At 43.0% G+C, this 25828-nt stretch overlaps 1 protein-coding gene across 2 annotated transcripts; it reads right to left on the bottom strand.

The window, feature by feature from the left end:
• Positions 1 to 3633: 3633 nt before the first annotated feature.
• On the bottom strand, positions 3634 to 15234 carry LOC109764095 (uncharacterized). Of its 2 annotated transcripts, none has more exons than XR_012187747.1 (5): positions 15008 to 15233; positions 13709 to 14497; positions 10073 to 10148; positions 9759 to 9885; positions 3634 to 4163 (listed from the first exon to the last, which is right to left on the bottom strand). XR_012187747.1 is itself a non-coding variant. In XM_020322939.4 (5 exons), the coding sequence occupies exons 2-5, from the start codon at positions 14412 to 14414 to the stop codon at positions 3955 to 3957; spliced, it is 972 nt and encodes a 323-aa protein (XP_020178528.1). In that variant the 5' UTR covers positions 14415 to 14497; positions 15008 to 15234; the 3' UTR covers positions 3634 to 3954. The 2 variants fall into 2 exon arrangements, 1 of the variants encoding a protein (XP_020178528.1); XM_020322939.4 differs by having other exon boundaries at positions 13855 to 14497; positions 15008 to 15234.
• Between the last annotated feature and the right edge of the window lie 10594 nt (positions 15235 to 25828).

The raw sequence follows: 25828 nt of genomic DNA, 5'->3' as shown, positions 1-25828 counted from the left end.
ACCCAAAAGTGGTGAAGATCTGCTTTCTTCAATTTAATTTCAAGTTTTAGATGTAGTTTCAAGTTGTTCTTCGTTTATGTGAACTTTGGTGGTCCTTTGAACATCCCGCCGTGATCTATAGGTGAACGTATTGTGCTTGCCTATATCCGTTTATATGTCCATTTGCTGATCTACATAGTTTGATCGATGTTGCATGCTTTAGTATGGATATATGGGATCGGATATGAGATAAACAAATGTGGACGACGCGATTTGAGGAGTGCCCGTGGATGCGCCCGGGCATGTCCGCGGGTGTTTGAGAGGTCATATTTGTCATATGCGGTCGTAGATGCTCTTACAGAAGAGAAGAGACGAAGTTGGTAGAGACCTCCTATTAGGCGTGAATGCTATATCTTGCTTATAGACAGTATAAAGCATCCCTCTCGTCTGAAGTGTGGGAGCCTGTTAACTATACTCGCTCATGTCGCTGTAGCTCCCTTTGATGTTTCCTTCGGGGCTTCCTTCTTATTCATTAGTTTTCTTAGTTTTCACAAAAAAATTCTTTTCTTCCTTTTTTCTTCGTTTTCCTTTGGTTTTTTTTCTTCATTGGTTTTTCTGGTTTTCTTAGCTCTTAGATTTTCTTTTGTTTCTTCATTAGTTTTTCTGCGGTTTTCTTGTTTTTCCTTTGCTTTTCCTTTTTCCTTTTTTGTTTCTGCTTTTTTTTCTTTTCTTTTCTGCAGCGAATGTTTACATTTTTCTTACACATTATACATTTTTCATATACATGAATACTTTTAAATAGATTTTAATATTTTTTGAATACACATGAATATATTTTAAAATGTGTTTTTGATCTCTATTGTTTTCTTACACGTTGTACATTTTTTGTTTGCATCTAAAACATATTATTTTTGGTGTCTACCTTTTTTACACATCATACATTTTTCTTATACATCCGCAACATTTTATGTATATATGTTTTAATATTTTTAAAATACATGATTAACATTTTTAAAAATGTTTGTTTTCTTGTCTTTGTATTCATACGCATTGTACATTTTCGGTATACATCTAAAACATTTTATTATACAGGTTTAATATTTATATGCATGATTAACATTTTATATATATATATATATATATATATATGTTTTGATGTCTATTTTTTTGTACACTTTGTATATTTTCTTATACATGTGTAATAATCCCTATGTTCTTTTATGCAAGGTGTATTTATTTTTTGGAAAGTCAAACGAGTGCAAGTTTGACCGAGTTTTTAGAAAAATATATAAACATTCACAATACGAAATTGATATCATTTGATCCATCGTCAAAAGTAGTTTCACATTTTATCTACTAGGTATTGCAGATGTTATTATTTTATTCTATAATCTTAGTCAAACATTTAAATGGTTGACTTGCTCGAAAACCGACACACCTTACATTCTGGAACAGAGGGAGTATATATTATACGCGTTTAACATTTTTTTGAATTATTTGTATACATCAGAAATATACAAGTTCAACAATTTTCAAATGTATGTTTAACATCACAAATATACATGCTTTTATATATTCAGATTTTTTCCAAGTATAAATAAAACTAAAAAGGAATAGAAATATGAAAAAAAAACTGGGCTTTAAGCCCCGCGACCTCCCGCGCGTTGAGGCAAGAGGTCATTGTGTCTCGTGTCTATTTTTATACTACATGAAAATTTTCACTTTAGAACATGACATCCTACATACAAGCATGGCAATTTTATTTACTTTTGCATGGCTGAAAGTGCAACTAATCTCCGGATGGTTTTGGTAATTCATAACAACATATATCTCATTAAACTAATATCCATTCAAGATAAATATTTCAAGATGTTCAATAATTGGCATGGCATCAAATAGAGATGTGGACCCCTGAAAATGATAATGACAAGAATTGGCAAAAGTTCAAGACTCTACATTTTTGTTTAAGTGATCCAAGATCACATTGAGTCCATAGGAACGTCAATACTATTAAAAGGGGATGAGGTGTTGCTTAATGATCTTGTCGCTCAAGTACTTAGTGATATTGCTCCAAATCCCTCAGTCATTTTCTCTATCCAAATATGTCAAAACCTAATTAGCAACTCGGCCCATCGATATTTCCCATCCGAAGCCATCGAGTTCATCTTGACATAGCCACAGCCAAAACCCTAGCAATTCGGCCCCACCGATATGGATCTCGGTCCCACCGAGATGGCCTTGCCAACTCTCTGTTGCTTATTGCAATTATTTCGGTCTTACCGAGATGTTGCAATCGGTCCCATCGAGATGGCTTGACTGACTCTCTGTTGCCTTATTGCTTCACTTTGTTCCCACCGAGTTGATGTAATCGGTGCCATCGAGACAAGGTTTGCCCTCAGCCCTAGCACATCGATTTCACCGAGTTGTTCGCGTCGGTCCCACCGAGATTCCTAACGTTCATATTTTTGTACATATCGGGGCCATCGAGTTTTCTGATTGATGCCACTGAGATGGGTCGAAAGTGTGTAACGGTTGAATTTTGTGTGGAGGCTATATATACCCATCCACCCCCTCTTCCTCATAGAGGAGAGCCATTAGAACGTGCCTACACTTCCACCATTCATTTTCTGAGAGAAAACCACCTACTCATGTGTTGAGATCAAGAGATACCATTCCTACCATTTGAACCTTTATTTCTGGCCTTCCCCAAGTTGCTTTTCACTCAAATTCTTCTTCCACCATGGCCAAAATTGTGAGAGAGAATCGAGCGTTGGGGAGACTATCATCTGAAGCACAAGAGCAAGAAGTTCATCATCAACATACCGTCTATTACATTTTGGAGAGTGGTGTCTCCTAAATTGATTAGGTGTCGCTTGGAAGCCTCCAATAAAATGTGGTGTTGAACCAAGAAGATTGTAAGAGCAAGGAGATCGCCTACTTCATGAAGATCTACCCGAGTGATCCAAGTTCTTCGTGTGCGATGGCCATGGTGGGATAGACAAGGTTGCTTCTTCATGGACCCTTCATGGGTGGAGCCCTTCGTGGACTCGCGCTGTCATGCAGCCGGTACCCTTCGTGTATTGAAGTCCCCATCAACGTGAATGTACGATAACACCACCTATTAAAACCATGCCAAAAATCTTGGTGTCCCCATTGCCTTTGCCTTCTCAAAACCCTTCCCTTTAACTTCATGCAATATTTTACTTTTCGCTGCTATACTCTCATAATTGCATGTGTAAGTTGATTGCTTGACTTATCATAATTGCTAAAAACCTGTCCACAACTAAAATTAAAAAAGAATATTTTGTCAAGTAGTCTAATTACCCCTCTAGATTTGGTCGTCGTCAAAAAACTGTTTAACATTTCCGTTAACTAATGAAGCTCCACTGTTCTTCCGGACCCTTGTGTGTTTATTAAAAAAAATGCGCAAATCAGTGTAAAGTATAAAATGCACACCCTAGCAGCTAAGAAGTCAACCACAACAGAAGATGTCGCCTGCACGTTTGCATCAACGTCATCAGAAGCTTACTTAGCAACAACATCCTCCAGACAGCAACCAGAGGAAAAACATTCAGAGGGCTAACATAGCACATGCATCAATGGCGACCAAATCACCACTAACCGGAAGATCAGTACCAGCATGTATCACCACGCTAATGGGAAGATCAGGACGCTTAAGTTGCAGTAACATAGAGAAAAACATCGATTTCTAAGACCTCAAACACTAGTGACAAGCAAAGCTCAAGCTTGCTTCATCTGATTTGTGTTAAAATTCGGAAGCCAATGCAGAAATCCTACAAAAGATAAGCTTAACTGACGACCTCTATTTTTGGTGGTAACTGGACTGACTACTTTTTCTTCCTAATAAAGGATTAAACCCTCGAATCTATATGGTTGGTCAGGTTAGTGAATCGTTAACCACATCTGAGGATTACTGCCGCGATCTCATCTCAGTGGGACCAAAGCAGGTTGCTTTTACAGGCCATAGCCACCTCTCGGGGGCACAGGAGCAGGACTGCCGTTTAAGCTCAGCTTTGACATGTCAACTGTCTGCCAATTGATTGCTGATGGGTCTGCTCCAATTGAGCCCGGCTCAAAGCAAGAAGTGACACTCCTGCTCCTGCGGTGACGCGCAGAGATCTGCTTCAACCTCTCAGTTTCCTTCTTCAAGAAATGTGTTTGACCTGCAAAAATGCATCATAAGCTTTCAAAGTGAGATTGCATATGAATCATCACAAAATAAAATCCCTAGCACTTACTTCAAAGATGTTAACTGAGGTGTATACAGTTGACTATGTACCATGCACTCCCGCACTCAGAGATTCCAGTGGATAATAATAAACTAATATGGAAATAGAAGATGCCACTAAAAGTTAAGATTTTCATGTGGTATCTTCGAAAAGGAGTTGTGCTAACTAAAGACAATTTTGCTCGATGCAACTTACAAGGAAGCAAGAAGTGTAGCTTTTGTACTCATGATGAGACAATCAAACACCTCTTCTTTCGATGCAAGTTTGCACGTTCAACATGGTCTGACATCCAAATAGCATCCAATTTGTATGCGCCGACAAGTGTTGCCAATATCTATTGTCATTGGCTTGATGGAATACCAAATACGTTTAGTACGCTAATTCGGGTGAGAGCGTTAGCCTTACTATGGCCGCTTTGGCTATGTAGAAATGATTGTGTCTTTAATGGCAAAATCTCTTCTCCTATGCAGGTTATTTACCGTTGTATGCACTGGCTTCGTATGTGGTCTACGCTGCACCGAACGGAGTACCAATCGCTATTCAAGGCGGTGTGTATGCGGTTGGAGAGGGTGGCCTGGGAGATTTTCACCCAACATGGGTGGCAGCATAATCTCCGGATCGGTCCACCTTCTCCGTCGACATAGGCATAGTTTTGGTCTCATATGACTTTACTGTTGCCAACTTGTCATTTTTATTTACTTTGCCAGACTTTTGTGTTGTGGCTGTGTGCATCTTAGCTATGCACATGCTGGTGGTAGCTCATTATGATTTGTACCCGCTTGATAATAAAAGCGCCATTTGTCAAAAAAAGGATTTCAACCGAATATCAAAATCAGAAACCATATCAAGTACAAACTGATCGACGATGCAAATTTGCTTTGGCTTCAGGATAAATTTAATATTAAAAGAATAGCCCTGGCACTGAATGTGATTCTCAATTTAGTTTAATTTGGTTCATCATTTCAAAGCTGACAATCGATCCATGTTAGGAGAAAATTAGAAAAAGAAAATGAGAGCAAATATAGAAACAGATTAAAAGTTACTGTTTGCAGGCTGCAGGAAAATTTTAGCTCGCTTTCTCCCTATAAACAGAAGATTTCAAAGGGTGGCACAATCCCTCTATGCTACTTGCACAATGTTTTCTTTTTTTCTTATTCTTTTTCACATTAACATCAGGCCCAAATAGAAATTTGATTATTACACTTGGTTAACAATTTGTTCTTGTCAATGGGTACGGATCTCAACATGAGCCTGCAAATCAACCGCAAACAGACGGTCAGACCGAGTGAACCAGTGTCTGGGGATCTATCTGCGATGTTTTATGCACTCATGTCCGAAGAAGTGGTCTAAATGGCTTTCTTCAGCTGAATACTGGTATAACACATCGGATCATGCATATATGGCAGTCAGTCCATTCAAGGCTTTGTATGGTTATACACCACAGGGAGTGGGGAGTGATGCCATGCACAACAGTGGTGTAATGTCATTGTCTGCGGTAGGCATGACAGCGTCTTGAGTTGGATAACATAATATGTGTAGGCATCTTCGTGTGAGTGTGAGCTGTGTAAGCTGCGTGTGGCGATCTCAAATCCCAGGTCATAACATCTCCTCTCCTCTCCGCTCCGCTCTCTCCGATCTCAAATCCCAGGTCATCTCATCTCATCTCCGCTCCCTCCCTCCCTCCCTCCCTCCCTCCCTCCCTCGGCACTGGATCAAGTTCAGGAACAGATAATGGTGATGAATCAACGGTTGGAGGAGCATGCGCTGTCATCCAAAGCCCAGCAGGAGCAGGTGCAGCAGATCCAAGCGAAGTTGGATCTCTCGTTGCTCTCACTTGGCCAGGTGCAGCAAGATCACGGCCAAGTGATGAGTCAATTGTAGTCGTCGCGGTCGCAGCTGATCAAGGTCCCAGATCAGAGTGCGTCGAGCATTGGGGTTGCCAACTCCTACCCAGAGAGCGCCTGCTTTTCCATTGGGACCATCAGTGGCTCCGCCGCCACCAGCAGTACCACCACCAGGTAAGGTCCTTCACGTGCCCCCAACACCCATAACTGTGGATCTAGCAGAGGGGTGAGAGGGAGCGGGGCGGCGTTCCTGGTTACCCAAAATGGAGTTTCACCGTTTTGATGGTGCTAATGCAAGGGTCTGGGTTGATACTTGCAACACTTCATGATGTATCAAATTCCAGCTGGGTTTTGAGTGGCGGTGGCAACCCTGTACATGACTGACAATGCTTTCCACTGGTATCAGTCGCACAAGCAATCCACTGGGTGGCATGATTGGGATAAATTTGTCCAGGATGTATTGCAAGAGTTCAATATGAATGTACACAGGGACAAGCTCCATGAATTGCATCAGTTAAAGCAGACGTCATCAGTGGCAGAGTATAAACACTTGTTTGATCAGTTGGTGTATCATATCGAGCTATATGACCCTGCTGTAGGAGGCCTGATGTTGGCTAACCAATTTACCATGGGGCTCAAGAGGAGCTCATCGGCCATGTGGAAACACAGAAACCATTGACAGTTGCTCAAGCAGCCACTTATGCTATGATTCAGGAAGGGGTGCTGGAACGAGTTAAGTTTCAGAGTAAACAGAGTTCTCGGAAACATACAGCAAGTGGTTTCAAGCAGGATTACAGAGCTAAATATGGGCCAGGAGATTTATGGAAGACCCAACAGTTGATGGAGTATTGTAGAGCTAATGGATTGTGTTTAAATGTGGAGAAAAATATTCTCCAACGCATCAGTGTGCTGTTCAAGCTCAGTTGAAAGCACTGGAAGTCACTACAGCTGATACCCTTTTGTCGGATGACCTATTGTCAGCAGTGGCAGACATGGAAGGCCAAACACCCAGAGGCCCATTTTGTTTCTCTTCATGCTCTGTCTGGCTCTGAAGACTCCAAATGTAGTATCAAGTTAAGAGCCTTGGTAGGTAATCAAGTGTTTCTCCTATTGGTGGACTTAGGTAGTCAACAGTGTCCTGAATAATGCCATGGTGGACAAGTCTCCCCACTTAATGCTAAAGTAGCAAATGGAGAAATCCTGACATGTTCCTCAGTAGTCAAAGAATTCTCCTGGTGGATGCAGGGCCATAATTACACACACCCTATGAAAGTATTGGACCTGGGAGGCTATGATGGAGTTTTAGGCATGGACTGGTTATCTCTTTTCAGTACTATGCAATGTGATTGGAAACAAAAATGGATAGAAATTGTTCGTGAGGGAGAGACAGTTAAGCTACAAGGAGTGTTACCAGCCAGCACTGATAACATTAAGGAAGTCTCCATTGAGCAAGTGTACAAGTGGCACAAAGGCAAATGAGTTGTGGGCAACAGTTCTGTTGGACTCCTCTGACAAACTCAAACCTTCTTCAGAGATACCAGTAATTCAAGCACTGTTGGACAAATTTTCAGGAGTTTTCCAAGCACCTTCTGCCCTCCCACCACACAGAAAGCTTTGAATCATGCTGTTTGCTTACTGCCAGGTACACCTCCTGTTAACTCCAGGCCATACAGGTACTCCCCACATCAGAAAGATGAAATAGAAAAACAAGTTGCTGATATGATACAGGCTGCTACAGTGATTCCCAGTGAGTCCTTTTGCTTCTCGAGTTCTATTAGTGCAGAAAAAATATGGTAGCTGGAGATTGTGTGTGGACTACAGGAAAGTTAATATGGTCACAATCAAAATATAAGTTTCCTCTACCTGTGGTTGATGAATTACTGGATGAACTAGCTGGTGCTAAGTACTTTTCCAAGCTAGATTTGCGCAGTGGTTATGTTCAGATCCACATGCTTCCTGAAGATGAGATGAAAACTGCTTTTAAGACTCATCATGGCCATTTCCAGTTTAGGGTTATGCCATTTGGGCTCACTAATTCCGCTGCCACTTTCCAGTGTTTGATGAACTTCATATTTGCTAAATACATGATAAAAGTTTGTGCTTGTTTTTATGGATGACATCCTGGTATACAGTCCAACCTTGGAAACTCATTTGCAGCATCTGGAAGTAGTGTCTGAAACCTTGCAGCACAGTCGGTTGTTTGCCAAGCTGTCCAAGTGCATCTTTGCAACCAACCAGTTGGAATACTTGGGGCATATTATTCCTGACAGAGGTGTTTCTACTGATCCTGATAAAACTGAAGCTATGAAAATGTGGCCAGTCACAACTTCAGCCACTGAATTAAGGGGTTTTCTGGGCTTAACACGCTATTACAGAAAGTTTGTTAAAGAACTATGGGGTGTTAGCCAAGCCCCTTACTCAGCTACTGCAGAAAGATAAACAATTTGTTTGGACTTCTATGACTCAAGAGGCTTTTGACATTAAAACAAGCCATGTGCACTACACCAGTGTTAGCACTGCCTGACTTTTCTAAGCAATTCACTATTGAAACTGATGCTTGCCAGTCTGGAGAGAGGGCAGTGCTTTCTCAAGGACACCCTATTGCACTTTATAGCAAAGCTTTGGGAGTCATTAATCAGAAGTTACCTATATATGAAAAGGAGTTCTTGGCCATCATTGTGGCTATTGACAAATGGAGATCCTTTACTGAGAGGTCCGTTTGTGATTAAAACAGATCACAGAAGTTTGTGTCATTTGGCTGACAAATCCTTGGTGTCTGAACTTCAAAAGAAAGCAATGACTAAAATGATTGGGCTTCAATACCAATTCCAGTACAACGAGGAATATATGAGAAACTGAGTGCACAATAATGGGTGACTGAATAGGATATCCTAAATTTTGTAAAGTGCAGCTGCGCTATTTAGACTTCGCGGGTGCACACCCATACGCACCGTCCGATGAAATCAACTATGCACTTTAGATAATGTAGGCTACTCACAAGTCGTGGTAGAAAATTTGAGGGTAACACTAGGCTAATTGGCAGTCATAGTAGCGAACTTACAAGAGCACTAGGCCAACTGACATCATAAAAACGAACTGAATTGGTTCGCATAGCACTGAAATTGGTCCCTATATCACTGAAGTTGCTCGGAGAAAAAGTTCGTCAAAACATACCCACACGAGATCTAGTTTCGAAGAGATCGCTGCGAGGACTCCAGTGGTGAAAACAGATATCAATTCCAATGCTCAGACTCCAAGCAAAAAAGGGAATATAATTAAATGTGCCGACCAGTTTGGCTGATGCATGCATGCGGTGGTGGAGATGAGAACATGGCTTGGGAAGATGAGGGAATCTTTGACAAGGGGACCACGTGAGGCACACGGGAACATAGTTTCCTTTTCCAGATGCAGGAGCGGGCATAGGTATAAAAAAACATTCATTTTCCGGTGTGTTCCACGGATATCTAGCCAGAAATGTTTGCTGGCTAGACGTGTCCATAGGATATACAGCCTATATCGAATCATCATCTATTAGCTCCATTAAATAGCTGGCCAGTCTTATGATCATAAGTTCATGTTGGATTAACTATAAATGTAAACAACATGCATAACCTAAATCAAGGTAATTTTTCTCATAAACAATGCCAGCTATAACTTGCTAAAGAGCAGACAGACCCAGACATACCATCCTTCATTAGTTTTGCCTGCTGAAGACTAGCAATCTGTCTCCTCAGTTGCTTGTTTTCCATTGATAGAGCATTGCGAAGCTGGAAATGAGATGCTACTCTTACAGCCAAATCAGCTCCCATGTTCTAAAAAAGCAAAAGCCAAACTTATTGTCATAAGGAAAGAACTAATACTCCCTCCATCCCAAAATAAGTGTCTCAACTTTCTACTAACTTTAGTACAAAGTTGTACTAAGCTTGAGACACTTATTTTGGGACGGAGAGAGTATTAACATTCTCCGTAAATATCTAACATGCAGTGTCACAAACTTACCTGAAGAGAGTCAACAGTTCTTTCAAGATCAGCAATGTATTGAAGTTTCCGGACCCTAGATCTTTGGCCTGATCGCCTGCAGAAATGTGTGTTACAGTATGGTGTTTTTGTTTTCTTCTCAATGTAACGAGAATAATATACCAATACAAACTAAAGAATGAACCCCTATCTCGTCTTGCATTGATAGCTTAGTAGTTTTCTGTGGCCATTGGCCATGTAAATCCCTTGATGTACATATTCACCCCTTATTTTCAAATATAGTGTGACTGTGAATGTTCCCTACTGTCTTCAGGTAAAAGAAAACACTTCCATGTATGGAATATAAAACAGACGCATATGAATAGATATTATAAATTCCAAATGGGCAATTTCACCATGCGAAGACATCAAACTCCTTGTAGCATTATTTTAAGCCAAAACTGTGGGGACGCCCCAACATTAAAATTATATTAAAAAAGGAGAGAGATGTACAAGGAAGGGGGAGTGGTGAATATAAAGAAAGAGTGGTACAAAGACTTAGCCAAGGCTGTCTAGCCAAGAAATAAGAGCAGGTCTGCAACTGTCCTTCATTCCATAAGAAAGAAGGAAAAGGTCCTTTTTGGAAGGACAAGGAGCCTAGACTAGGTCTAATATTGTCAGACCCTTTCAGATTTCTCTGTTTCCAGATGTTACAGGCAGCCACAGCAAAGGCTTCCATGAGGAAAGGCTTATCAAAAGAGGCTTTGGCAGATGAAATCAGGTTCTCCATGCCAGCATCACATTGGGGGGAGAGGTTAAGGGTTCTCTAACAAGCCTTGCTAAATCTATAATTCCAGAAGAGATGGTCCCTAGACTCAGGGAGCCCTTCAGCGCAAAGGATAAAATTGACACCATCGCCAAGGTGAAAATTTCTACTCTGAAGCATATCATTGGTGTTGATAATAAATTGATCACCCCAAAAAACATGGGACGCACGCCCTTAGCCAATCCTCAGTTCTTGGTCATCATGTTTATATCTTATGTAGACCTTTACAAGGAAAAATACTACTCTTTTGCTAGGTAAATAATTAAAGGACTCACGTAGCACTACTAAAGAGAAAGAGGCCCAATTAAATAAAATATGGAAACTACCTTAGAAAATCCCATCAAATATCAAATCTTAGTACAATTATATCAGTTTCCGAAACAACAACAACAACAACAACAACAACAAAGCCTTTAGTCCCAAACAAGTTGCGGTAGGCTAGAGGTGAAACCCATAAAGATCTCGCGGCCAACTCATGGCTCTGGCACATGGATAGCAAGCTTCCACGCACCCCTGTCCATAGCTAGTTCTTTGGTGATACTCCAATCCTTCAGGTCTCCCTTAACGGACTCCTCCCATGTCACATTCGGTCTACCCCGACCTCTCTTGACATTCTCCGCACGCTTTAGCCGTCCGCTATGCACTGGAGCTTCTGGAGGCCTGCGCTGAATATGCCCAAACCATCTCAAACGATGTTGGACAAGCTTCTCTTCAATTGGCGCTACCCCAACTCTATCTTGTATATCATCATTCCAGACTCGATCCTTCCTCGTGTGGCCACACATCCATCTCAACATACACATCTCCGCCACGCCTAACTGTTGAACATGTCGCCTTTTAGTCGGCCAACACTCAGCGCCATACAACATTGCGGGTCAAACCACTGTCCTGTAGAACTTGCCTTTTAGCTTTTGTGGCACTCTCTTATCACAGAGAATGCCAGAAGATTGGCGCCACTTCATCCATCCAGCTTTGATTCGATGGTTCACATCTTCACCAATACCCCCATCCTCCTGCAGCATTGACCCCAAATATCGAAAGGTGTCCTTCTGAGGCACCACCTGCCCATCAAGGCTAACCTCCTCCTCCTCACACCTAGTAGTACTGAAACCGCACATCATGTACTCGGTTTTAGTTCTACTAAGCCTAAACCCTTTCGATTCCAAGGTTTGTCTCCATAACTCTAACTTCCTATATACCCCTGTCCGACTATCGTCAACTAGCACCACATGAGGAACAAGAAGGAAAAGAAAAGGAAAATTAGAAGTCAAATCCATTTTACTACTTCTAGATACTTCTACTCCTGTCTAGTATTTGCTTGTTTTCCTAGCATTAGCCACTGTTTTCTAGAGACTTCTAGCTATGGCTAGAATGCCAGGCCTTAAGTAATGTTTTCTGGAGTGTTCTAGGTATAAGTAGAAGTTGAGGTGTGAAGGCTTTCCAAAGCCTATAAATAGAGGACCTCACCTCTAGTTTGTAACCAGAGTATGTACACCAGTACCTATAAATAGAACTTGTTGTTCTTATCTAATATCTCAGACTAGATCTTGTGCTCTAGGAGTTTTGGATTAAACTCCTGCTACCATATTGGCCTATAATTGCCTCTAGAGCGATATGTAGCACAACACGGTGAAGTAGTTCCTTCAACACTAGTGTTGTACACTTTGTAGCAGCAAGGTGAGTTGTTCCTCCACAACCCTATGCTGCTTCAGAGCCCAAGATAACTGAGAGTGAAAGAGAGCTGCTTATAGTATTAAAAACGCAAAAGGGGAAATATACTAAAATGCACAATGTTTACATGATTGACTTGTCACATTAGAGGCAACACCATGAATGTCAGATGAAGTTACTTACTTTTCAAAAGTTGTATAGCACAAGAAAATAGTGACCAAGAAAAAAAAAGTGTGCTCACAAATATATGATATATGTATATACAAATAGAATAGACATGCATCAAAGATTTTCTGTAATATTGTTTTGAATTGCTTGATCCTGATATTAATAGAGAATGTGACAACATGAACAGAAGGACATTACTACTATTTGTATCTACATCTGACACTGACAGTTATCACTCTTGAATTAGCAGAGGTAGCTCTAATCACTAAAGGAAGTACTAATCAAATTATCATCCCCTGAAATAAGTCTGCAGTTTATACAAATAGAAAAAGAATTCTGCAGCTATTTATTGACGCGGGACTTCAACAACCCAAGGTCAAGAGTGATAGGAAAATCGTAGGAATAGGAAAGTCATAGGAAATGAGATGACATGTATCTCAAATCCTATGAGTAGGAATAGGAAAGGAGATGCCCTTTGATTCACATCATAGGATTTTTTCCATTGAGTCTAGGCTAATGTTTATTTTCCTATGAAATGTGGAGGATAGGAAGAATTCCTCCATAGGAATAGGATTCCATTCCTACAAACCAAAGGGCTCTAAAGGAATTTTTCCTATAGAAATCCTATCCTATGAAATTCCTACAAGATTCCTCTAAACCAAAGGAGGCCCAAGTATTACAAGCACAGGAACCTGTTGCTACCACTGTAGTCATGGAATAGGTACAGTAGTGAATTTTAAATACACTGAATAGATCCAAACTTGGAACGACTTGTGCTAACAAGATCAGATAAAACTAAATTATATCTGGGGGCTGGGTACTTACGGAGACAAGGCTCAGAATTTTCAGTGTTGCACAGTAAGATGTACGACATATATTTATTTTCAGTGTTGCACAGTAAGATGTACGGCATACATTTTGGATTAACATTAATTTTGTACTGTAACTTATGTGTTATCAGGCAGGCTATTTTCCATCCTGATTAGTTATATAGCTAAGAGCGCAAAGTCTACCTTTCACTTCCTTGAAATACTTTCCAGCATTCTCACTGCAAATACAACTAATATTTTTGTAGTTGTACGATCGTATCCTGTAAGAACTTGGACCTTTGAAAACATTAGAAGGTGCTCCAGTAGAGATTTCAGGGACAGAAGTGTACCTTTTAAATGACTTGTCTTGATCTAGATGGTTTACATCATCGCATGCATCTCCTTTTGCATTGGCCACATTGCCATGCAGACTGGTTGACGGGTCAATGGTCAGGTACTGCAAGGGGTTGCTAGGGACATTCTCCAGGACAGCATTTACAATGGAACTCTCTGAACTGGTCAGCCTACACTTCTGTCTTGGCGAATTTGGACCATACACACAGCTAACTTCGACCCCCGAATCACTTTCACCCCTTACAGCAGCATCCAACGAGTCCCCAGTCTCACCTGCTGGTTGCAGATCCCCCTCCTCAATCGGAAAAATTGGGCTCTGAATTGTCCTCAGCGCATCCAAGATAGCATCAGAGTCGCTACAAGCTCTCCTAAGAGGTGGAAGGTTTGGCATTTTCCCAGAATCTGCAAGGAGATCATCTAGCCAACACGGTGGTTCACCAAAGAAAGGATCCTCTGATGGAAACCTGCAGCTCTGTGTGAACAAGCTGTCATCTCTTCCTGTGATTTGAGGACCCAGAGGCGGGCAGCGGGGAGGAAGATGTGGCGACCGAGACATGATGAGAAGTACAAGCTGGTGATACTGTTCTCCTTTTCGTTCTGCTATCTAACTACAGCCCATCCAGCAGACACTTCTCTGTTCTGTGCATTAGCGAAACCAGCAATGGATGAGCACATGAAACATATGACAAGGAACACAGAAAACATGCGCGAAATCAAGGCGCCCTCGTAAGCTAAATTACGACATGCACTTTTCCCCGTTACAGAAAAAGTATCCATCATGTACTCATATAACTGAACAAAGGGAAACTCAAGACAAGCATGAACAAGAATTGGCCGAAATTAAGTTTTTGATGCTACATTCAGTTTCTCCATCAAAAAACGACCAAAATGAAATTTAATCTTCAAAAGCACAGGCCTATGGTGCTCGACTGAAACGAATGCATCCAGAAGGGGGTGAGGAATAATCTAGGAAACAAAATCGGATTCTGCAAGGCGAACATCAACGTTCCAAGAGGGGAGCGGGGATTAAGCTCGACACCCGAACCCTACGCGCTGGGGAAACGAGTTACTGCTATAGAACCGGCGCGGTTCTACACGATGCACACCCAAACTTTCTGGAGGTCCGTGGGGTTTAACTACTGCTCATACCTCAGAAGACAGTGGTTAATCGCGGACGGGCAGCGACGCGCTGAGGTAGAACGGGAACGACTATGGCGGCGACGCGCGCGAGAGGTTGAGGGGTGAGGCGGCGGTACTGACACTAAGCGCACGGCGGAAGCCCTAGGGCTCGGAGATACTTTAGAGGCGCATTGGGTGGGATTTGGGGGCGAAGAGGAAAGGAAGGCGGAAAGAGAGAGAGAGAGAGAGAGGAGACGGTCTAAAAAAACATTTTTATTCTAATATATAAAAAAAGTCGGATATTCTCCTTGACTCGCGAGCACACCGGCTCCCCTCTATAAATCTAGACCACCCAGATTGACGAAAGCAAAGAGTATTCCACCTTGCATTCTCTCGTTATAAATCACTAGACTAGATGATCGTATTGTGTTAGATTATTATAGTCATATAATATTTACTCCCTCCGTCCCATAATATAAGAACGTTTTTGGCACTAAATAGCATCATAGAATGGAAATTGTCATTATGTTTGCAGGTTGAGGTGGAAAAATTTTCATACATGTTGCATGATGAAATAACACGCTTGCACATTGAGAGAAATATATTAGTTAGGCTACCTATTATATTCTTGTAAAGAATGTTGGAGTATCTGCTTCATGGGGCATCGGCGCACGAGGGTGCCCTACATGTCGTCCGTTCAGCGTGCACCTTTCTATCTGATCTTCGCAGGCGCTTCGCACCCGGTCGACATTATGGCTCCCAACCAACAAACTACACCATCTACATATTCCTGGAACAATTTGCTGGTGTTGTGTCTCTCGGCGGACTCCTTTGCTACTCGTATCCAAAATTCTCCCGTACATGTCGCAGCTTGTGTAGGGTCATTGATCGGACTCTATATTTACAAATTGCTCTCACATGTCATTTAGGTTGTCCGTATTGATGCCAACTAACCTATGGTTGAATGGTTAGGAGTACAGTGGTATCCCCAGCCCACTAGGATTCAAGTCCTAGACTTAACATTGATGCTCGAATTTTCCTGGACTTATTTCAGGCCTTCCGGCGATGTGCCTTCAATGGGAGGAGACATTCCAATCGACTACGAAGGCGTCTGTGACGACTTCGTCAACCTCAAGATGATATGTCGGCTTAGTTGCTTGGAAGTGCTCATGGCGGTAGAGTGTTCGTGCATGCGTTCATAGGGGTGAGCGTATGTGTTTATGTATGAGCATCTGCGTCTGTACTGTGTTTAAAAAAGTTTTCCGTATTGATGTCATATTTTATGTCAGTATGCCTGAGCATTCGCTTAGGTCGTATAGGTTGGTTCGGTGCCTCGGTTTAGTTTAAAATTCGGTATACCTAACAGAAGTTTTAATATTTCATTTCTTACCATTTTCTTTATTTTAGAATTTAGGTAGCGTTGAGGATCAACAACAGGTTTAGCATCTGGTTACATATTAATATTGTATCGACATATAACTGGGGTTGATGCCCTTTAGATCATCAAGAGTATATCCAAATTTAGCACAATGTTTTCTTAGAGTGCTCACAATCTATTTTCTTCATGCACGGTTATAATTGATAATAATAATAATAATAATAATAAGATATATTTTATTTTCATCAACATAAGCATATTTGAATGTATTAGGGAGTTTCTTTAATTCAAACACATGATCATCCTTAGGGGTGTAGAATCTTGCCGTCTCCTCGCTTCTGGTCTGGTCTCCTCCCGAAGCTTCTAGGGTCTCTTTTGTCCAGAAAAAATCGTTAAAACGTTTCTTAGCATTTGGACTCCGTTTTGCACTGATTTCCTGAAAAATAAAAAACAAGCAGAAAATATCAATTGGCACTAGGTTAATAAGTTAGTCCTAGAAAATGATATAAAATGGCATATAAAATATCCAAGTTTGATACTATAATAGCATGGAATAATAAAAAATTATGGATACGTTGGAGACGTATCACTTCCTCCCCCCTTTTGGTCCTTGTGTTGGGAAACGTTGCATGAAAAACAAGAAAAATTTACGCACATGCAAGATCTATCAAGGAGATGCATAAGAATGAGAGGGGAGAGTGTGTCTACGTACCCTCGTAGACCGTAAGCGGAAGCGTTTAGTAACGCGGTTGATGTAGTCGAACTTCTTCGCGATCCAGCCGATCGAGTACCAAACTATGGCACCTCCACGTTCAGCTCGGTGACGCCCTCGCCTTCTTGATCCAGCAAGACGGCGAAGTGGTGAATGAGTTCCGCAGCACGATGGCGTGGTGACGGTGATGGTGAAGCTATCTCCGCAAGGCTTCGCCTAAGCACTACGAAAATATGACCGAGGGTGTAAACGGCGGAGGGGGCGCCGCACACGGCTAATCAATTGTCATGGTTATGTGTGGCGCCCCCCTCCCACATATATATAGGTAGGGGGAGGGAGCAGCCAGGAGGCACCCCCAAGTAGGCCGAATCCTACTTGGGGTCCTTCCCAAGTGACACCCCCCTTACCATATTTGCTGGAGGGGGGAAGGAAAGGGGGAAGAGGGAAGGAAGGGGGAGGTCAAATCCCCCCCCCCTTTCCTTTCTCCCACTTGGCTGACAGCCATAGGAGGGTGCGTCAGCCTCTTGTGGGCTGGTTCGATCCCCTCTAATGTCCCAGTAGGCTCACTACCCTCTCGGGGTTGTCCGGTATCCCCTCCGGTATTTCGATGACTACCCGGTACACTCCGAAACACTTCCGATGTCCGAATATCATCGTCCTATATATCAATCTTTACCTCCGAACCATTTCGGAGCTCCTCGTCATGTCCGTGATCTCATCCGGGACTCTGAACAACATTCAGTCACCAAATCATATAACTCATATAACACTATATCGTCAATGAACGTTAAGCGTGCGGACCCTATGGGTTCGAGAACTATGTAGACATGACCGAGACACCTCTCCGGTCAATAACCAATAGCGGAACCTGGATGCCCATATTTGCTCCTACATATTCTTCAAAGATCTTTATCGGTCGAACCTTATGACAACATACGTAGTTCCCTTTGTCCATCGGTATGTTACTTGCCCGAGATTCGATCGTTGGTATCTTCGTACCTAGTTCAATCTCATTACCGACAAGTCTCTTTACTCATTCCATAATACACCATATTGCAACTAACTCATTAGTCACTTTGCTTGCAGGGCTTCTTATGATGTGTATTACCGAGAGGGCCCAGAGATACCTCTCCGATACTCGGAGTGACAAATCCTAATCTCGATCTATGCTAACTCAACAAACACGTTCGGAGATACCTGTAGAGCATCTTTATGATCACCCAGTTACGTTGTGAGGTATTCCTCCGGTATCCGGGAGTTGCATAATCTCATAGTCGAAGGAATATGTATTTGACATTAAGAAAGCAATAGCAATAAACTAAACAATCAATATGCTAAGCTAACGGATGGGTCTTGTCCATCACATCATTCTCCTAATGATGTGATCCCATTATCAAATGACATCACATGTATATGGTTAGGAAACCTTAACCATCTTTGATCAACGAGCTAGTCTAGTAGAGGCTTACTAGGGACACAGTATTTGTTTATTCACACATGTATTTAAGTTTCGGATCAATACAATTCTAGCATGAATAATAAACCTTTATCATGAATAAAGAAATATAAAATAACAACTTTATTATTGCCTCTAGGGCATATTTCCTTCAGTCTCTCACTTGCACTAGAGTCAATAATCTAGATTACATTGTAATGAATCTAACATCCATGGAGTCTTGGTGTTGATCATGTTTTGCTCGCGAAAGAGGCTTAGTCAACAGGTTTGCCACATTTTGATACATATGTATTTTGCAAATCTCTGTGTCTCCATCCTTGACCTTTTCACGAATGGAGTTTAAGCGTCTCTTGATGTGTCTGGTTCTCTTGTGAAACCTGGATTCCTTCGCCAAGGCAATTGCTCCAGTGTTGTCACAAAAGATTTTCATTGGACCCGACGCACTGAGTATTACACCTAGATCAGATATGAACTCCTTCATCCAGACTCCTTCACGTGCTGCTTCCGAAGCAACTATATACTTCGCTTCACACGTAGATCCCGCCACGACACTCTGCTTGGAACTGCACCAACTGACAACTCCACCATTCAATATAAAGTATCCGGTTTGTGACTTAGAGTCATCTGGATCAGTGTCGAAGCTAGCATCGACGTAACCATTTACGATGAGCTCTTTGTCACCTCCATAAACGAGAAACATAACCTTAGTCCTCTTCAGGTACTTTAGGATGTTCTTGTTGGAAATATGCCCTAGAGGCAATAATAAATGGTTATTATTATATTTCTTTGTTCATGATAATTGTCTATTGTTCATGATATAATTGTGTTATCCGGAAATCGTAATACATGTGTGAATATATAGACCACAACGTGTCCCTAGTAAGCCTCTAGTTGACTAGCTCGTTGATCAACAGATAGTCATGGTTTCCTGACTATGGACATTGGATGTCATTGATAACGGGATCACATCATTAGGAGAATGATGTGATGGACAAGACCCAATCCTAAGCATAGCACAAAGATCGTGTAGTTTGTTTGCTAGAGCTTTTTCAATGTCAAGTATCATTTCCTTAGACCATGAGATCGTGCAACTCCCGGATGCCGTAGGAGTGCTTTGGGTGTGCCAAACGTCACAACGTAACTGGGTGACTATAAAGGTGCACTACGGGTATCTCCGAAAGTGTCTGTTGGGTTGGCACGGATCGAGACTGGGATTTGTCACTCCGTATGACGGAGAGGTATCTCTGGGCCCACTCGGTAATGCATCATCATAATGAGCTCAATGTGACTAAGGAGTTAGTCACGGGATCATGCATTACGGTACGAGTAAAGTGACTTGCCGGTAACGAGATTGAACAAGGTATTGGGATACCGACGATCGAATCTCGGGCAAGTAACGTACCGATTGACAAAGGGAATTGTATACGGGATTGACTGAATCCTCGACATCGTGGTTCATCCGATGAGATCATCGTGGAACATGTGGGAGCCAACATGGGTATCGAGATCCCGCTGTTGGTTATTGACCGGAGAGGCGTCTCGGTCATGTCTGCATGTCTCCCGAACCCGTAGGGTCTACACACTTAAGGTTCGGTGACGCTAGGGTTGTAGAGATATTAGTATGCGGAAACCCGAAAGTTGTTCGGAGTCCCGGATGAGATCCCAGACGTCACGAGGAGTTCCGGAATGGTCCGGAGGTGAAGAATTATATATAGGAAGTCCAGTTTCGGCCACCGGGAAAGTTTCGGGGGTTATCGGTATTGTACCGGGACCACCGGAAGGGTCCCGGGGGTCCACCGGGTGGGGCCACCTATCCCGGAGGGCCCCATGGGCTGAAGTGGGAAGGGAACTAGCCCTTAGTGGGCTGGGGCGCCCCCCATGGGCCTCCCCCTGCGCCTAGGGTTGGAAACCCTGGGGGTGGGGGGCGCCCCACTTGACTTGGGGGGGAAGTTTCCCCCCTGGCCGGCGCCCCCCCTTGTAGATGGGTTCCAGGGCCGGCGCCCCCCCCCCCTCCAGGGGGCCTATATAAAGGGAGGGAGGGAGGGCTGCTGTACCCTAGCCCTTGGCGCCTCCCTCTCCCCTGCAACACCTCTCCCTCCCGCTTGCGCTTGGCGAAGCCCTGCCGGGATCCCCGCTACTTCCACCACCACGCCGTCGTGCTGCTGGATCTCCATCAACCTCTCCTTCCCCCTTGCTGGATCAAGAAGGAGGAGACGTCGCTGCTCCGTACGTGTGTTGAACACGGAGGTGCCGTCCGTTCGGCACTCGGTCATCGGTGATTTGGATCACGGCGAGTACGACTCCATCAACCCCGTTCACTTGAACGCTTCCGCTCGCGATCTACAAGGGTATGTAGATGCACTCCTTTCCCCTCGTTGCTAGTATACTCCATAGATGGATCTTGGTGATGCGTAGGAAATTTTAAAATTCTGCTACGATCCCCAACAGTGGCATCATGAGCCAGACCTATGCGTAGTTACTATGCACGAGTAGAACACAAAGCAGTTGTGGGCGTAGATGTTGTCAATTTTTCTTGCCACTACTAGTCTTATCTTGTTTCGGCGGTATTGTGGGATGAAGCGGCCCGGACCGACCTTACACGTACGCTTACGTGAGACAGGTTCCACCGACTGACATGCGCTAGTTGCGTAAGGTGGCTAGCGGGTGTCTGTCTCTCCCACTTTAGTCGGAACGGATTCGATGAAAAGGGTCCTTATGAAGGGTAAATAGAAATTGGCATATCACGTTGTGGTTTTACGTAGGTAAGAAACGTTCTTGCTAGAAACCTATAGAAGCCACGTAAAAACTTGCAACAACAATTAGAGGACGTCTAACTTGTTTTTGCAGCATGTGCCTTGTGATGTGATATGGCCAGAAGATGTGATGAATGATATATGTGATGTATGAGATTGATCATATTCCTGTAATAGGAATCACGACTTGCATGTCGATGAGTATGACAACCGGCAGGAGCCATAGGAGTTGTCTTTATTTTTTGTATGACATGCGTGTCATTGAATAACGCCATGTAAATTACTTTACTTTATTGCTAAACGCGTTAGCCATAGAAGTAGAAGTAATCATTGGCGTGACAACTTCATGAAGACACAATGATGGAGATCATGGTGTCATGCCGGTGACGAAGATGATCATGACGCCCCGAAGATGGAGATCAAAGGAGCAGAATGATATTGGCCATATCATGTCACTATTTGATTGCATGTGATGTTTATCATGTTTTGCATCTTATTTGCTTAGAACGACGGTAGTAAGTAAGATGATCCCTTATAATAATTTCAAGAAAGTGTTCCCCCTAACTGTGCACCGTTGCGAAGGTTCGTTGTTTCGAAGCACCACGTGATGATCGGGTGTGATAGATTCTAACGTTCGCATACAACGGGTGTTGACGAGCCTAGCATGTACAGACATGGCCTCGGAACACACGCAATACACTTAGGTTGACTTGACGAGCCTAGCATGTACAGACATGGCCTCGGAACACGGAAGACCGAAAGGTCGAGCATGAGTCGTATAGAAGATACGATCAACATGGAGATGCTCACCGATCTTGACTAGTCCGTCTCACGTGATGATCGGACACGGCCTAGTTAACTCGGATCATGTTTCACTTAGATGACTAGAGGGATGTCTATCTGAGTGGGAGTTCATTGAATAATTTGATTAGATGAACTTAATTATCATGAGCTTAGTCTAAAATCTTTACAATATGTCTTGTAGATCAAATGGCCCACGTTGCCCTCAACTTCAACGCATTCCTAGAGAAAACCAAGCTGAAAGATGATGGCAGCAACTATATGGACTGGGTCCGGAACCTGAGGATCATCCTCATAGCTGCCAAGAAAGATTATGTCCTAAAAGCACCACTAGGTGAAGCACCCATCCCAGAGAACCAAGACGTTATGAACGCTTGGCAATCACGTGCTGATGATTACTCCCTCGTTCAGTGCGGCATGCTTTACAGCTTAGAACCGGGGCTCCAAAAGCGTTTTGAGAAACATGGAGCATATGAGATGTTCGAAGAGCTGAAAATGGTTTTCCAAGCTCATGCCCGGGTCGAGAGATATGAAGTCTCCGACAAGTTCTTCAGTTGTAAAATGGAGGAAAATAGTTCTGTCAGTGAGCACATACTCAGAATGTCTGGGTTACACAACCGCTTGTCTCAGCCGGGAGTTAATCTCCCGGATGACGCGGTCATTGACAGAATCCTTCAGTTGCTTCCACCAAGCTACAAGAGCTTTGTGATGAACTTCAATATGCAGGGGATGGAAAAGACCATTCCTGAGGTATATTCAATGCTGAAATCAGCAGAGGTGGAGATCAAAAAGGAACATCAAGTGTTGATGGTGAATAAAACCACTAAGTTCAAGAAAGGCAAGGGCAAGAAGAACTTCAAGAAGGACGGCAAGGGAGTTGCCGCGCCCGGTAAGCCAGTTGCCGGGAAGAAGTCAAAGAATGGACCCAAGCCTGAGACTGAGTGCTTTTATTGCAAGGGAAGTGGTCACTGGAAGCGGAACTGCCCCAAATACTTAGCGGACAAGAAGGCCGGCAACACCAAAGGTATATGTGATATACATGTAATTGATGTGTACCTTACCAGTACTCGTAGTAGCTCCTGGGTATTTGATACCGGTGCGATTGCTCATATTTGTAACTCAAAACAGGAGCTGCGGAATAAGCGGAGACTGGTGAAGGACGAGGTGACGATGCGCGTCGGGAATGGTTCCAAGGTCGATGTGATCGTCGTCGGCACGCTACCTCTACATTTACCTACGGGATTAGTTTTAAACCTCAATAATTGTTATTTAGTGCCAGCTTTGAGCATGAACATTGTATCAGGATCTCGTTTAATTCGAGATGGCTACTCATTTAAATCCGAGAATAATGGTTGTTCTATTTATATGAGAAATATGTTTTATGGTCATGCCCCGCTGGTCAATGGTTTATTCTTAATGAATCTCGAACGTGATGTTACACATATTCATAGTGTGAATACCAAAAGATGTAAAGTTGATAACGATAGTCCCACATACTTGTGGCACTGCCGCGTTGGTCACATTGGTGTCAAACGCATGAAGAAGCTCCATGCAGATGGACTTTTGGAGTCTCTTGATTACGAATCATTTGACACGTGCGAACCATGCCTCATGGGTAAGATGACCAAGACTCCGTTCTCCGGAACAATGGAGCGAGCAACCAATTTATTGGAGATCATACATACCGATGTGTGCGGTCCAATGAGTGTTGAGGCTCGCAGAGGATATCGTTATGTTCTCACTCTCACTGATGACTTAAGTAGATATGGGTATGTCTACCTAATGAAACACAAGTCTGAAACCTTTGAAAAGTTCAAGGAAATTCAGAGTGTGGTTGAGAATCAACGTGACAGGAAAATAAAGTTCTTACGATCAGATCGTGGTGGAGAATATTTAAGTCACGAATTTGGCACACACTTAAGGAAATGTGGAATCGTTTCACAACTCACGCCGCCTGGAACACCTCAGCGAAACGGTGTGTCCGAACATCGTAATCGCACTCTATTGGATATGGTGCGATCTATGATGTCTCTTACCGATCTACCGCTCTCATTCTGGGGCTATGCTTTAGAGACTGCCGCATTCACTTTAAATAGGGCTCCATCAAAATCCGTAGAGACGACACCGTATGAATTATGGTTTAGGAAGAAACCTAAGCTGTCGTTTCTAAAAGTTTGGGGATGCGATGCTTATGTCAAGAAACTTCAACCTGAAAAGCTCGAACCCAATTCGGAAAAATGCGTCTTCATAGGATACCCTAAGGAAACCATTGGGTATACCTTCTACCTCAGATCCGAAGGCAAGATCTTTGTTGCCAAGAATGGGTCCTTTCTGGAGAAAGAGTTTCTCTCGAAAGAATTGAGTGGGAGGAAAGTGGAACTTGATGAGGTGATAGTCACCCCTTCCGAACCGGAAAGTAGCGCAGCGCGGGAAGATGTTCCTGTGGTGCCTACACCGACTGGGGAGGAAGTTAATGATGATGATCATGAAGCTTCGGATCAAGTTACTACTGAACTTCGAAGGTCCACAAGGACACGTTCCGCACCAGAGTGGTACGGCAACCCTGTCCTGGAAATCATGTTGTTAGACAATGGTGAACCTTCGAACTATGAAGAAGCGATGGCGGGCCCGGATTCTGACAAATGGCTAGAAGCCATGAAATCCGAGATAGGATCCATGTATGAAAACGAAGTATGGACTTTGACTGACTTGCCCGATGATCGGCGAGCCATAGATAATAAATGAATCTTTAAGAAGAAGACAGACGCGGATGGTAATGTGACCATCTATAAGGCTCGACTTGTCGCTAAGGGTTATCGACAAGTTCAAGGGGTTGACTACGATGAGACTTTCTCACCCGTAGCGAAGCTGAAGTCCGTCCGAATCATGTTAGCAATTGCCGCATTCTATGATTATGAGATATGGCAAATGGACGTCAAAACGGCATTCCTTAACGGCTTTCTTAAGGAAGAATTGTATATGATGCAGCCGGAAGGTTTTGTCGATCCTAAGAATGCTAACAAGGTATGCAAGCTCCAGCGCTCCATCTATGGACTGGTGCAAGCATCTCGGAGTTGGAACATTCGATTTGATGAGATGATCAAAGCGTTTGGGTTTACACAGACTTATGGAGAAGCCTGTGTGTACAAGAAAGTGAGTGGGAGCTCTGTAGCATTTCTCTTATTATATGTGGATGACATACTATTGATGGGAAATGATATAGAATTCTTGGGAAGTATAAAGGCCTATTTGAATAAGTGTTTTTCAATGAAGGACCTTGGAGAAGTTGCTTATATATTAGGCATCAAGATCTATAGAGATAGATCAAGACGCCTCATTGGTCTTTCACAGAGTACGTACCTTGACAAGATATTGAAGAAGTTCAATATGGATCAGTTCAAGAAGGGGTTCTTGCCTGTATTGCAAGGTGTGCAATTGAGCACGGCTCAATGCCCGACCATGGCAGAAGATAGAGAAAAGATGAGTGTCATCCCCTATGCCTCGGCCATAGGGTCTATTATGTATGCCATGCTGTGTACCAGACCTGATGTAAATCTTGCCGTAAGTTTGGTAGGAAGGTACCAAAGTAATCTCGGCATGGAACACTGGACAGCGGTCAAGAATATCCTGAAGTACCTGAAGAGGACTAAGGATATGTTTCTCGTTTATGGAGGTGACGAAGAGCTCGTCGTAAAGGGTTACGTCGACGCTAGCTTCGACACAGATCTGGATGACTCGAAGTCACAAGCCG

This window comes from Aegilops tauschii, chromosome 6 (assembly GCF_002575655.3).
Source record: "Aegilops tauschii subsp. strangulata cultivar AL8/78 chromosome 6, Aet v6.0, whole genome shotgun sequence".
Classification (NCBI taxonomy): Eukaryota; Viridiplantae; Streptophyta; class Magnoliopsida; order Poales; family Poaceae; genus Aegilops; species Aegilops tauschii.
The sequence above is the reverse complement of the archived record's forward strand: the minus strand, read 5'-3'. Positions and strand labels throughout refer to the sequence as shown.